Here is a 14,584-nt window from a genome sequence, read left to right as displayed (position 1 = left end):
AAAGGGGTACCATCATTAAAATTGCAAAAAATCGACCCGAATTTACAAACCAAGTTTTTAACGCAGTTTTTTAGAAAACTAAGAACCAAGACATTAAAGATATACCACTTTGAAATCGGATACTTAATAGATAAGTTATAGATTTAAAACTGCCGGATTTTGGTCACCTTCTGCAAAGCTATTTTTCGGAAATTATTTAAGGAGTTAAATCGTAAAACATTTAATTCATTATTTTAAAACAACAAATTTAAATGCAGGTTTTTAGAATGTTAAGCTATAAAACTTTGAAGACATTCCACTTGGAAATAGTATGGCGAAATAAAAAGTTATGGATTTAAAACTGCAGGTTTTTAGTCACTTTTCTGCAAAGACGATTTTTTCGGAAATTTTGAAAGGGGTACCATCATTAAAATTGCAAAAAATCGACCCCAATTTACAAATCAAGTTTTTAACGCAGTTTTTTAGAAAACTAAGAACCAAGACATTAAAGATATACCACTTTGAAATCGGATACTTAATAGATAAGTTATAGATTTAAAACTGCCGGATTTTGGTCACCTTCTGCAAAACTATTTTTCGGAAATTATTTAAGGAGTTAAATCGTAAAATATTTAAGTCATTATTTTAAAACAACAAATTTAAATGCAGGTTTCTAGAGGGTTACGACATAAGACTTTAAAGATATTCCACTTGGAAATCGGATGGCGGAAAGAAAAGTTATGGACTTAGAACTGCAGGTTTTTAGTCACTTTTCTGCAAAGACGATTTTTTCGGAAATTTTGAAAGGGGTACCATCATTAAAATTGCAAAAAATCGACCCGAATTTACAAACCAAGTTTTTAACGCAGTTTTTTAGAAAACTAAGAACCAAGACATTAAAGATATACCACTTTGAAATCGGATACTTAATAGATAAGTTATAGATTTAAAACTGCCGGATTTTGGTCACCTTCTGCAAAGCTATTTTTCGGAAATTATTTAAGGAGTTAAATCGTAAAACATTTAATTCATTATTTTAAAACAACAAATTTAAATGCAGGTTTTTAGAATGTTAAGCTATAAAACTTTGAAGACATTCCACTTGGAAATCGTATGGCGAAATAAAAAGTTATGGATTTAAAACTGCAGGTTTTTAGTCACTTTTCTGCAAAGACGATTTTTCGGAAATTTTGAAAGGGGTACCATCATTAAAATTGCAAAAAATCGACCCGAATTTACAAACCAAGTTTTTAACGAAGTTTTTTAGAAAACTAAGAACCAAGACATTAAAGATATACCACTTTGAAATCGGATACTTAATAGATAAGTTATAGATTTAAAACTGCCAGATTTTGGTCACCTTCTGCAAAACTATTTTTCGGAAATTATTTAAGGAGTTAAATCGTAAAATATTTAATTCATTACTTCAAAACAACATATTTAAATGCAGGTTTTTAGAGAATTAAGCTATAAAACTTTGAAGACATTCCACTTGGAAATCGTATGGCGAAAAGAAAAGTTATGGACTTAGAACTGCTGGTTTTTAGTCACTTTTTTGCAAAGACGATTTTTTCGGAAATTTTAAAAGGGGTACCATCATTAAAATTGCGAAAAATCGACCCGAATTTACAAACCAAGTTTTTAACGCAGTTTTTTAGAAAACTAAGAACCAAGACATTAAAGATATACCACTTTGAAATCGGATACTTAATAGATAAGTTATAGATTTAAAACTGCCGGATTTTGGTCACCTTCTGCAAAACTATTATTCGGAAATTATTTAAGGAGTTAAATCGTAAAATATTTAATTCATTACTTCAAAACAACATATTTAAATGCAGGTTTTTAGAGAATTAAGCTATAAAACTTTGAAGACATTCCACTTGGAAATCGTATGGCGAAAAGAAAAGTTATGGACTTAGAACTGCTGGTTTTTAGTCACTTTTTTGCAAAGACGATTTTTTCGGAAATTTTAAAAGGTCGAAAAATCGACCCGAATTTACAAACCAAGTTTTTAACGCAGTTTTTTAGAAAACTAAGAACCAAGACATTAAAGATATACCACTTTGAAATCGGATACTTAATAGATAAGTTATAGATTTAAAACTGCCGGATTTTGGTCACCTTCTGCAAAACTATTATTCGGAAATTATTTAAGGAGTTAAATCGTAAAATATTTAATTCATTACTTCAAAACAACATATTTAAATGCAGGTTTTTAGAGAATTAAGCTATAAAACTTTGAAGACATTCCACTTGGAAATCGTATGGCGAAAAGAAAAGTTATGGACTTAGAACTGCTGGTTTTTAGTCACTTTTTTGCAAAGACGATTTTTTCGGAAATTTTAAAAGGGGTACCATCATTAAAATTGCGAAAAATCGACCCGAATTTACAAACCAAGTTTTTAACGCAGTTTTTTAGAAAACTAAGAACCAAGACATTAAAGATATACCACTTTAAAATCGGATGGCGGAAAGAAAAGTTATGGACTTAGAACTGCAGGTTTTTAGTCACTTTTCTGCAAAGACGATTTTTTCGGAAATTTTGAAAGTTTTTTAGAAAACTAAGAACCAAGACATTAAAGATATACCACTTTGAAATCGGATACTTAATAGATAAGTTATAGATTTAAAACGGCCGGATTTTGGTCACCTTCTGCAAAACTATTTTTCGGAAATTATTTAAGTAGTTAAATCGTAAAATATTTAATTCATTACTTTAAAACAACATATTTAAATGCAGGTTTCTAGAGGGTTACGCCATAAGACTTTAAAGATATTCCACTTGGAAATCGGATGGCGGAAAGAAAAGTTATGGACTTAGAACTGCAGGTTTTAGTCACTTTTCTGCAAAGACGATCATTAAAATTGCAAAAAATCGACCCGAATTTTCAAACTAAGTTTTTAACGCAGTTTTTTAGAAAACTAAGAAGCAAGTCATTAAAGATATACCACTTTGAAATCGGATACTTAATAGATAAGATATAGATTTAAAACTGCCGGATTTTGGTCACCTTCTGCAAAGCTATTTTTCGGAAATTATTTAAGGAGTTAAATCGTAAAACATTTAATTCATTATTTTAAAACAACAAATTTAAATGCAGGTTTTTAGAATGTTAAGCTATAAAACTTTGAAGACATTCCACTTGGAAATCGTATGGCGAGAAGAAAAGTTATGGACTTAGAACTGCAGGTTTTTAGTCACTTTTCTGCAAAGACGATCATTAAAATTGCAAAAAATCGACCCGAATTTTCAAACTAAGTTTTTAACGCAGTTTTTTAGAAAACTAAGAACCAAGTCATTAAAGATATACCACTTTGAAATCGGATACATAATAGATAAGATATAGATTTAAAACTGCCGGATTTTGGTCACCTTCTGCAAAGCTATTTTTCGGAAATTATTTAAGGAGTTAAATCGTAAAACATTTAACTCATTATTTTAAAACAACAAATTTAAATGCAGGTTTTTAGAGGGTTACGCCATAAGACTTTAAAGATATTCCACTTGGAAATCGTATGGCAAAAAGAAAAGTTATGGACTTAGAACTGCAGGTTTTTAGTCACTTTTCTGCAAAGACGATTTTTTCGGAAATTTTGAAAGGGGTACCATCATTAAAATTGCAAAAAATCGACCCGAATTTACAAACCAAGTTTTTAACGCAGTTTTTTAGAAAACTAAGAACCAAGTCATTAAAGATATACCACTTTGAAATCGGATACATAATAGATAAGATATAGATTTAAAACTGCCGGATTTTGGTCACCTTCTGCAAAACTATTTTTCGGAAATTATTTAAGTAGTTAAATCGTAAAACATTTAACTCATTATTTTAAAACAACAAATTTAAATGCAGGTTTTTAGAGGGTTACGCCATAAGACTTTAAAGATATTCCACTTGGAAATCGTATGGCAAAAAGAAAAGTTATGGACTTAGAACTGCAGGTTTTTAGTCACTTTTCTGCAAAGACGATTTTTTCGGAAATTTTGAAAGGGGTACCATCATTAAAATTGCAAAAAATCGACCCGAATTTACAAACCAAGTTTTTAACGCAGTTTTTTAGAAAACTAAGAACCAAGACATTAAAGATATACCACTTTGAAATCGGATACTTAATAGATAAGTTATAGATTTAAAACTGCCGGATTTTGGTCACCTTCTGCAAAACTATTTTTCGGAAATTATTTAAGTAGTTAAATCGTAAAATATTTAATTCATTACTTTAAAACAACATATTTAAATGCAGGTTTTTAGAGAATTAAGCTATAAAACTTTGAAGACATTCCACTTGGAAATCGTATGGCGAAAAGAAAAGTTATGGACTTAGAACTGCAGGTTTTTAGTCACTTTTTTGCAAAGACGATTTTTTCGGAAATTTTGAAAGGGGTACCATCATTAAAATTGCAAAAAATCGACCCGAATTTACAAACCAAGTTTTTAACGCAGTTTTTTAGAAAACTAAGAACCAAGACATTAAAGATTTACCACTTTGAAATCGGATACTTAATAGATAAGTTATAGATTTAAAACTGCCGGATTTTGGTCACCTTCTGCAAAACTATTTTTCGGAAATTATTTAAGGAGTTAAATCGTAAAATATTTAAGTCATTATTTTAAAACAACAAATTTAAATGCAGGTTTCTAGAGGGTTACGCCATAAGACTTTAAAGATATTCCACTTGGAAATCGGATGGCGGAAAGAAAAGTTATGGACTTAGAACTGCAGGTTTTTAGTCACTTTTCTGCAAAGACGATTTTTTCGGAAATTTTGAAAGGGGTACCATCATTAAAATTGCAAAAAATCGACCCGAATTTACAAACCAAGTTTTTAACGCAGTTTTTTAGAAAACTAAGAACCAAGACATTAAAGATATACCACTTTGAAATCGGATACTTAATAGATAAGATATAGATTTAAAACTGCCGGATTTTGGTCACCTTCTGCAAAGCTATTTTTCGGAAATTATTTAAGGAGTTAAATCGTAAAACATTTAATTCATTATTTTAAAACAACAAATTTAAATGCAGGTTTTTAGAATGTTAAGCTATAAAACTTTGAAGACATTCCACTTGGAAATCGTATGGCGAAAGAAAAGTTATGGACTTAGAACTGCAGGTTTTTAGTCACTTTTCTGCAAAGACGATTTTTTCGGAAATTTTGAAAGGGGTACCATCATTAAAATTGCAAAAAATCGACCCGAATTTACAAACTAAGTTTTTAACGCAGTTTTTTAGAAAACTAAGAACCAAGTCATTAAAGATATACCACTTTGAAATCGGATACTTAATAGATAAGATTATAGATTTAAAACTGCCGGATTTTGGTCACCTTCTGCAAAGCTATTTTTCGGAAATTATTTAAGGAGTTAAATCGTAAAACATTTAACTCATTATTTTAAAACAACAAATTTAAATGCAGGTTTTTAGAGGGTTACGCCATAAGACTTTAAAGATATTCCACTTGGAAATCGTATGGCAAAAGAAAAGTTATGGACTTAGAACTGCAGGTTTTTAGTCACTTTTCTGCAAAGACGATTTTTTCGGAAATTTTGAAAGGGGTACCATCATTAAAATTGCAAAAAATCGACCCGAATTTACAAACCAAGTTTTTAACGCAGTTTTTTAGAAAACTAAGAACCAAGACATTAAAGATATACCACTTTGAAATCGGATACTTAATAGATAAGTTATAGATTTAAAACGGCCGGATTTTGGTCACCTTCTGCAAAACTATTTTTCGGAAATTATTTAAGTAGTTAAATCGTAAAATATTTAATTCATTACTTTAAAACAACATATTTAAATGCAGGTTTTTAGAGAATTAAGCTATAAAACTTTGAAGACATTCCACTTGGAAATCGTATGGCGAAAAGAAAAGTTATGGACTTAGAACTGCAGGTTTTTAGTCACTTTTTTGCAAAGACGATTTTTTCGGAAATTTTGAAAGGGGTACCATCATTAAAATTGCAAAAAATCGACCCGAATTTACAAACCAAGTTTTTAACGCAGTTTTTTAGAAAACTAAGAACCAAGACATTAAAGATTTACCACTTTGAAATCGGATACTTAATAGATAAGTTATAGATTTAAAACTGCCGGATTTTGGTCACCTTCTGCAAAACTATTTTTCGGAAATTATTTAAGGAGTTAAATCGTAAAATATTTAAGTCATTATTTTAAAACAACAAATTTAAATGCAGGTTTCTAGAGGGTTACGCCATAAGACTTTAAAGATATTCCACTTGGAAATCGGATGGCGGAAAGAAAAGTTATGGACTTAGAACTGCAGGTTTTTAGTCACTTTTCTGCAAAGACGATTTTTTCGGAAATTTTGAAAGGGGTACCATCATTAAAATTGCAAAAAATCGACCCGAATTTACAAACCAAGTTTTTAACGCAGTTTTTTAGAAAACTAAGAACCAAGACATTAAAGATATACCACTTTGAAATCGGATACTTAATAGATAAGTTATAGATTTAAAACGGCCGGATTTTGGTCACCTTCTGCAAAGCTATTTTTCGGAAATTATTTAAGGAGTTAAATCGTAAAATATTTAATTCATTACTTTAAAACAACATATTTAAATGCAGGTTTTTAGAGAATTAAGCTATAAAACTTTGAAGACATTCCACTTGGAAATCGTATGGCGAAAAGAAAAGTTATGGACTTAGAACTGCAGGTTTTTAGTCACTTTTTTGCAAAGACGATTTTTTCGGAAATTTTGAAAGGGGTACCATCATTAAAATTGCAAAAAATCGACCCGAATTTACAAACCAAGTTTTTAACGCAGTTTTTTAGAAAACTAAGAACCAAGACATTAAAGATTTACCACTTTGAAATCGGATACTTAATAGATAAGTTATAGATTTAAAACTGCCGGATTTTGGTCACCTTCTGCAAAACTATTTTTCGGAAATTATTTAAGGAGTTAAATCGTAAAATATTTAAGTCATTATTTTAAAACAACAAATTTAAATGCAGGTTTCTAGAGGGTTACGCCATAAGACTTTAAAGATATTCCACTTGGAAATCGGATGGCGGAAAGAAAAGTTATGGACTTAGAACTGCAGGTTTTTAGTCACTTTTCTGCAAAGACGATTTTTTCGGAAATTTTGAAAGGGGTACCATCATTAAAATTGCAAAAAATCGACCCGAATTTACAAACCAAGTTTTTAACGCAGTTTTTTAGAAAACTAAGAACCAAGACATTAAAGATATACCACTTTGAAATCGGATACTTAATAGATAAGTTATAGATTTAAAACGGCCGGATTTTGGTCACCTTCTGCAAAGCTATTTTTCGGAAATTATTTAAGGAGTTAAACCGTAAAACATTTAATTCATTATTTTAAAACAACAAATTTAAATGCAGGTTTTTAGAATGTTAAGCTATAAAACTTTGAAGACATTCCACTTGGAAATCGTATGGCGAAAAGAAAAGTTATGGACTTAGAACTGCAGGTTTTTAGTCACTTTTTTGCAAAGACGATTTTTTCGGAAATTTTGAAAGGGGTACCATCATTAAAATTGCAAAAAATCGACCCGAATTTACAAACCAAGTTTTTAACGCAGTTTTTTAGAAAACTAAGAACCAAGACATTAAAGATTTACCACTTTGAAATCGGATACTTAATAGATAAGTTATAGATTTAAAACTGCCGGATTTTGGTCACCTTCTGCAAAACTATTTTTCGGAAATTATTTAAGGAGTTAAATCGTAAAATATTTAAGTCATTATTTTAAAACAACAAATTTAAATGCAGGTTTCTAGAGGGTTACGCCATAAGACTTTAAAGATATTCCACTTGGAAATCGGATGGCGGAAAGAAAAGTTATGGACTTAGAACTGCAGGTTTTTAGTCACTTTTCTGCAAAGACGATTTTTTCGGAAATTTTGAAAGGGGTACCATCATTAAAATTGCAAAAAATCGACCCGAATTTACAAACCAAGTTTTTAACGCAGTTTTTTAGAAAACTAAGAACCAAGACATTAAAGATATACCACTTTGAAATCGGATACTTAATAGATAAGTTATAGATTTAAAACGGCCGGATTTTGGTCACCTTCTGCAAAGCTATTTTTCGGAAATTATTTAAGGAGTTAAACCGTAAAACATTTAATTCATTATTTTAAAACAACAAATTTAAATGCAGGTTTTTAGAATGTTAAGCTATAAAACTTTGAAGACATTCCACTTGGAAATCGTATGGCGAAATAAAAAGTTATGGATTTAAAACTGCAGGTTTTTAGTCACTTTTCTGCAAAGACGATTTTTTCGGAAATTTTGAAAGGGGTACCATCATTAAAATTGCAAAAAATCGACCCGAATTTACAAACCAAGTTTTTAACGCAGTTTTTTAGAAAACTAAGAACCAAGACATTAAAGATATACCACTTTGAAATCGGATACTTAATAGATAAGTTATAGATTTAAAAGTGCCGGATTTTGGTCACCTTCTGCAAAGCTATTTTTCGGAAATTATTTAAGGAGTTAAACCGTAAAACATTTAATTCATTATTTTAAAACAACAAATTTAAATGCAGGTTTTTAGAGGGTTAAGCTAGAAAACTTTGAAGACATTCCACTTGGAAATCGTATGGCGAAAAGAAAAGTTATGGATTTAGAACTGCAGGTTTTTAGTCACTTTTCTGCAAAGACGATTTTTTCGGAAATTTTGAAAGGGGTACCATCATTAAAATTGCAAAAAATCGACCCGAATTTACAAACCAAGTTTTCAACGCAGTTTTTTAGGAAACTGAGCACCAAGACATTAAAGATATACCACTTTGAAATCGGATACTTAATAGATAAGTTATAGATTTAAAAGTGCCGGATTTTGGTCACCTTCTGCAAAACTATTTTTCGGAAATTATTTAAGGAGTTAAATCGTAAAATATTTAAGTCATTATTTTAAAACAAGAAATTTAAATGCAAGTTTTTAGAGGGTTACGCCATAAGACTTTAAGGATATTCCACTTGGAAATCGGATGGCGGAAAAAAAAGTTATGGACTTAGAACTGCAGGTTTTTAGTCTCTTCTGGAATTTCATCCTTCTGAGTTTTAGAAAGGGGTAACATCGTAAAAATTACAACAAATCGGGGCAGTTATCGACGTTGCTGCTGCTGACTTGCAAACAAACAAACGAAATCATCATCATCAAAGGGGAAAAAAAGAAAAAAGAAAACGATAAAAAGATTTTTGTTGCTTGATTTCGTTGCACCAAAAAAGGCATCGGCAACTCCCATTAAATGTCCCAAAAAGGCAAAAGAAGCCGTGTCGCAGATTGTTGCCGTTTCTGATGCAGACTGCTGCTGTACCAGATTGCTGGCGCCCACCAAGACGACGAAATTGGCGACCACCGCGGATAATCCTGGCTATACGGCCACGCCCACTGGGGCAGCGATTGTGGCATTTTTACAGATTTGAACAGGCCGTCCCTTCTATCCCGTCAGATGGCTTACATCTACTGTATAAGAAATGCAGAAGGAAGTATCTCAACACAATATTTTATTGTTAAAAAAAACGTAATCTTCCTGCTTTTTTCTCACATTTATATTTCTTATTTTATTTATTTCTTGAATTTACTAAACTAAAAACAATAATATTTGTATTTTCTTTTAGCTTACCATGAAGAGGAGAGGACATGGCCTAGAAGTCGCTAAAAATAATTTAACTAACATGTTAATAAATACAAACTTAAACAGTTCACCATTAATAAACAAGTCTGAGGCCAATTCGGGATCGCTGAGTCAGAGTCCAAGCCAAGCTGCAGCATTTAGGCAACTGTCCAATAAGGACACGTCCCCTCGAAGGCGATTTTCATCCCGCATTCTCCTGATTGTGGGGCCCTGAACCTTAAAGACTTTGAAACTCCCCGGCTTGTAAGTGACAGCTGCCTTGCATTTCTTACAGCATTTTTGCCGCGACTAGTTTGCGGACTAGTCTGCGTCCCATCTTTTTTTCTTCCAGAATCTCATCCTGGGTTTCCAGCCCATTGCAGTTGTTTTAATTAAAGCTGAGCTTGATTTTTCACTTGCATTGGCCGAACGACAGGTGCAAAGTGCTTCAACAACACAGAACCATCAGAAACAGCCTTGAATAACATCTCTTTGTGATTTGTATTTTTCCAGGCGGTTGGCTGATAATTTACAGGCGTACAGGAACGGGAGTCTCCGACGAAAGGCTTTCTGCGCTGCTTTTGTGCCGTATATTACCCTGGACATCCAGCAAAAACATTTTCAACGAAGTTACTCCGAAAAGTGTTTTTGCAAAATAGCTCACTGTACACAGAACCAAAGTAAGGATCGGCTGTTTGTACTCCTAACGACCAAAGCTATTCTATCCCTAACAGTTTTTTCCTCATCCTCATTCTCATAATTAAATAAACGATCAAAAATTTGTATTTGTATTTCTGTTATTTTTTGGGGGGGTCACACGCTCACTGACAAAAGCTGACAGGTTTTAGCACAATGTTTGCGTTGTTCCATGATCACTGACAGAAGCTAGAAGATACGAAGCATCATGTTTACTATGCTCACTGACGGAAGCTTGAAGACACGCAAAATTTTTGGGCAGACGATACTTGTAATTTTAGTTGTTGTTGTTGTTGTAACAAAAATTTACAACAACATCAAAAATACAACAACATCAAAATTACAACAACATCAAAATTACAACATCAAAATCAAATTACAACAACATCAAAATTACAACAACATCAAAATTACAACAACATCAAAATTACAACAACATCAAAATCAAATTACAGCAACATCAAAATTACAACAACATCAAAACAAATTACAACAACATCAAAATCAAATTACAACAACATCAAAATTACAACATCAAAATAATATTACAACAACATCAAAACTACAAGAACAACCAAAATTACAACAAGTATCGTCTGCCCAAAAGTATGTTGTTGCCAAAAATGTCATGTATCTCCGAGTTTCTGTCAGTGAGCAATTGACATCCCGAAAAACTGGTGCTACACATCTGGCAGCTTTTGTCAGTGAGCATAGCACAAAAACATTTTTGGTGTGCATTCCAGCTGTTAGTAACTAAACCATGTACAGTGCAAGAATCATTGGAAAACTTATTTAAATCCGCCCTAAATTCCCAGAATAATAAAACTGTAAGTAATGTTTTATTTTGATATAATGAATCAAATTATATAAGCATCTATAACAATTTCTAATACTAGCATAGTAACGAGTTAAGTATAAATTTGAAATTAAAATAATCCTTAGGGCTACAAAAATAAGGTTGCTATTGTTAAATCTATGCTTTTCGCTGTCGAGCTTGGCAACTTTGTGCCGCTCCCCTCTGAAGACTGATGCGTAGCTGATTGACGAGATGGAAAGCCTCCTGATTCTTTTGACCATAGGCAAACAACTCCACCTGGGCTAGCATGCCCATGATGTTGGCCAGATCGGAGCGTGGATCGCCTCCGGTTAGTTGGTAGCTGGACTTGCCCAGAGGAGCAGAGGCCGCAGGAATATTTGGTTGAATGCTGGAGGATGTCGCTGGCGCAGGACTCACAGGATTAATTTGCTGGTAGTTGGGAGTGACAACTGGTGCAGGAGCAGCGGGTAGAGGTGGGTGATGTTTTGACGCTGGAGTCGCAGATATTGCAGGTTGATAGCTTGAGGTTAAGGCGCGTGCGGGAGGCAAAGGGTTAATGCCTTGATAACAGGTAGTGGGGAGTGTTGCAGGAGCCACAGGGATTCCTGGCGCATATCTGGGTGGTGGGAAGCCAAAAGCGTTCGCTGATCCAGGAGCCATAGGCATGATGATAGTAGCGGATCCAGGTAGAGCAACTACAGGGGCAACTGGTGGATAGCCCGCATTCGTATAATAACTGGGTATACTAAGTGGTGCCGGAGCATCGAATACTGGTGGAATACTGGAGGTGGAAATCGGAGCAGTGGCTACAGATGCATTACTCGGGTAATTGGAGGTGTTTCCCGAAGCAGAAGCTGGTTGATATCTTGCGTTGGAAACTGTCGAGGCAATTGCAGGGATAACTGGTGAATACCTAGAGGTATTTACTGCGGCAGGACCCATAGGCACAATTGGCTGATAGCTGGAGGCATTCACCGGGATGTTCGGTGGATATCTGGAGGTGTTAACTGACTCAGGGTTGTAGTTATCCAAGGCTGGTCTTTTCGGCTGTAAATGATATCCTATCGATTCCGGCGTCAGCCTTCGCTTATCAGCTGCTTCCGATGGATTGGAAGTTTGAGTTTGTGACATCCGGTCAACTTGATCTTGTAATTGATTGGGAGTTTCAGGTGGTGCTATCAGATCAGTGCGAACCCTTATAAAATCAGTTGGGGCAGAAGGGAGAGGCCTTTTTTCGCTGTCCGTCTGTGGGTCGGCCAACAGCATTTCCTTTAACAGCGGCATGGCTTTTACAACTTCTTTTTTTAGGGAGTCGTTTATTGTTGAATTTAGTTTTGGGTCTTCATTTTTGGGCGGACTTGCTTCATTTTTTTCAAATGCTGGCACTTCTGAGCTAATAACTTTACTTGGTTCGCTATTTTCTTTGGCTTCTCCATTTGTTTTTAAAGGCATTTCATTATCGATCTTAATGGCCGCATTTTGTGGATTATTAACAGTTAATTTCGGTTTTATTTCATTGCAACTTAATGGATCACAAGTTGGAGTTTCTTTGTTCATCAAGTACAATCGACTTGAGTTCCTCAGATTTGGTTTTTGCATCATTATGCGTAGTCTTTGGTTTGTTTTTTTCACCCAATAAAGTAGTATTTTTGTCTTCTTCATTTACAAAGTTTTCTTCGCTTAGGTCATCAATTATTATCAGGTCGGATTGTGTTTCTTCCCTAGCCGAACCATTGGAGTTTGTTACTCCTTCGAGGTTCAGTTCTCTTAGTATCAGGGGGCTTTGCTTTCCGGTGCCACTTGCCACAGTCGGAAGGACCTTTGATTTTCTGACATACGTTTTTAAAGAGCGTCTTAAGGCACTAGGGGGACTTGTGTCGGGAAGCGTCTTTTTGGGTGTCAAGAATTCCTTTATCGTTGTCTGTTTCCTGGCCTTGGAAGTGGTTCTCTCCTCATCCACGCTATTCCGCTTCTTTAAAGCGGCAGCATCCAGTTTTCCGTCTACATGATCCGCATAGTCCTTCAAGTTAACTTCGCCCAGCTCATCGTCGAGAATTACAATGGAGGAACTGGAGATGACTGAATCAGAGTCCAAGGGTTCATTGTCCAGCATGCAGACATTGGGCTTCTCATCTTCTCCATCGCTGCACAGGTCCACAACAGCTGGATTCGTTGGTGCTTGAATCCCTCCTGGTTTCTCAACAGCTGTCTTAGCCGCCGTGTCTGGCTGGGCAGCCTCTTTCTGGTGCTTCATACCGTTCTTGTCGTCCAGACGTTTCAGCCATTTGGCCACAAAGACCATAAGTTCCTTGAAAGACTCGGCAGGTAGCGACTTTTCCAGCTCATCCCGGCACCTTTTCTCCAGGTAGTGACCGCTTGGGCCCTTCTTCACCTTCAGGTTGCTCCGACCAAAACGAACCAAGTGCTGCCAGGCCCTACGATTTGGGTGGATAACGAGAAGTTTAAAGAAAGTCTATAATTTATAAAGTCATTAATACTTACATGGAATTCTTTCCCAGTTCGCTGCACCTTTGCATCATTGATCGCAGTCGAAAGATTTTTGGAGCCGGAATATGTAATTTATTCTCTAGTGAAGGTCACTGCATCGCTGACATTGTAAATATTGATAAGTGGTACTGTGATATGTAGCATATTACTTACATTGCAGTTTTGCATAGACTGAATAAATCGAGGTCTTGAAAAATCCATGTACTGTTAAGATATGACTGATTAAAATATCTTTATATTGTCCAATAATGAAATGTATCTGCAATATCAATAGCAGTGAAACTACGAGTTATTAAAGTGCTGTACTACAAAGATAAACAAAACACTTACGATAAAATCAACCAGCTCTTCTGCAAACGATGGTGGTCCAGTTGAAACATGTGCGGAAATGAGTCCTGCAGACATGCGCATGCGCAGCACTTTTTAAATCCAGGTAGAACCGAAAAACTATCTCCTTTTTATCCTTCCTAGTGGAAGACCAAAACAATTTTGTGGAAGAGATGGGTTCGTGACTGTTTTTCCCAGCACGAACGGCCGTCGCCCAATAATATTTAAGGAAAACCCGGCCATAAAGCAAGAAAAGCCAAATGCAAGTAAATTAAGGGTTTGTTTGTTCTCGAAAAGTAAAAATGAGGGTCGCATTTGTATAAATTTTAACGCCGTGCGTGCTCGTGTTAAAATGAAAGAAATCTCTAAGTTATGCGTATGGCTTCATAAAAAACATATGGCTGTTACCCGATTTCCAACACTATTGGTGTTGGGCGCAACATTTAAATACAAATTTTTAAATGCAGTTCTTTAAAACTACAAAATATATATTTGATTGGGCTTCCGTATTTTTGTGCAATAACTATTTGTTTTTAATTCAAATTTAAATTAATTTTTCTGATTTCTCATTATTTTTCTCTTCGTTTTAGTTTTTTTTTAATTCGTTTTTAATAGATTTATAAGCCTGAGTTGTT

The 14,584-nt window shown here is 34.3% G+C and overlaps 2 protein-coding genes across 7 annotated transcripts in view; one reads left to right on the top strand and one right to left on the bottom strand.

Annotated features, from left to right (window-relative positions):
* Positions 1-10,345, top strand: part of LOC128259116 (DNA repair protein Rev1) — a 44,501-nt gene extending 34,156 nt beyond the window's left edge. The window contains exons 9-11 of one of the 6 annotated variants that reach the window (XR_008268027.1): positions 9,606-9,865; positions 9,954-10,037; positions 10,115-10,344. The gene's annotated coding sequence lies outside the window, so the exon portion shown is untranslated. Of the gene's footprint in view, positions 1-9,605 lie in introns of all 6 variants that reach the window. The other 5 variants (XR_008268026.1, XR_008268025.1, XR_008268028.1 and 2 more) reach the window with 5 other exon arrangements.
* An 834-nt stretch (positions 10,346-11,179) lies between these two features.
* Positions 11,180-14,462, bottom strand: LOC128259140 (proteoglycan 4). Its single transcript, XM_052991336.1, is given in 5 exon segments — positions 11,180-12,644; positions 12,646-13,549; positions 13,617-13,722; positions 13,776-13,881; positions 13,953-14,462. Coding segments are annotated over 3 exon segments (2,316 nt in total). The 5' UTR covers positions 13,655-13,722; positions 13,776-13,881; positions 13,953-14,462; the 3' UTR covers positions 11,180-11,270.
* Between the last annotated feature and the right edge of the window lie 122 nt (positions 14,463-14,584).

The sequence above is a fragment of the Drosophila gunungcola genome, assembly GCF_025200985.1.
Source record: "Drosophila gunungcola strain Sukarami chromosome 3L unlocalized genomic scaffold, Dgunungcola_SK_2 000005F, whole genome shotgun sequence".
NCBI classification, from domain to species: Eukaryota; Metazoa; Arthropoda; class Insecta; order Diptera; family Drosophilidae; genus Drosophila; species Drosophila gunungcola.
The sequence above is the reverse complement of the archived record's forward strand: the minus strand, read 5'-3'. Positions and strand labels throughout refer to the sequence as shown.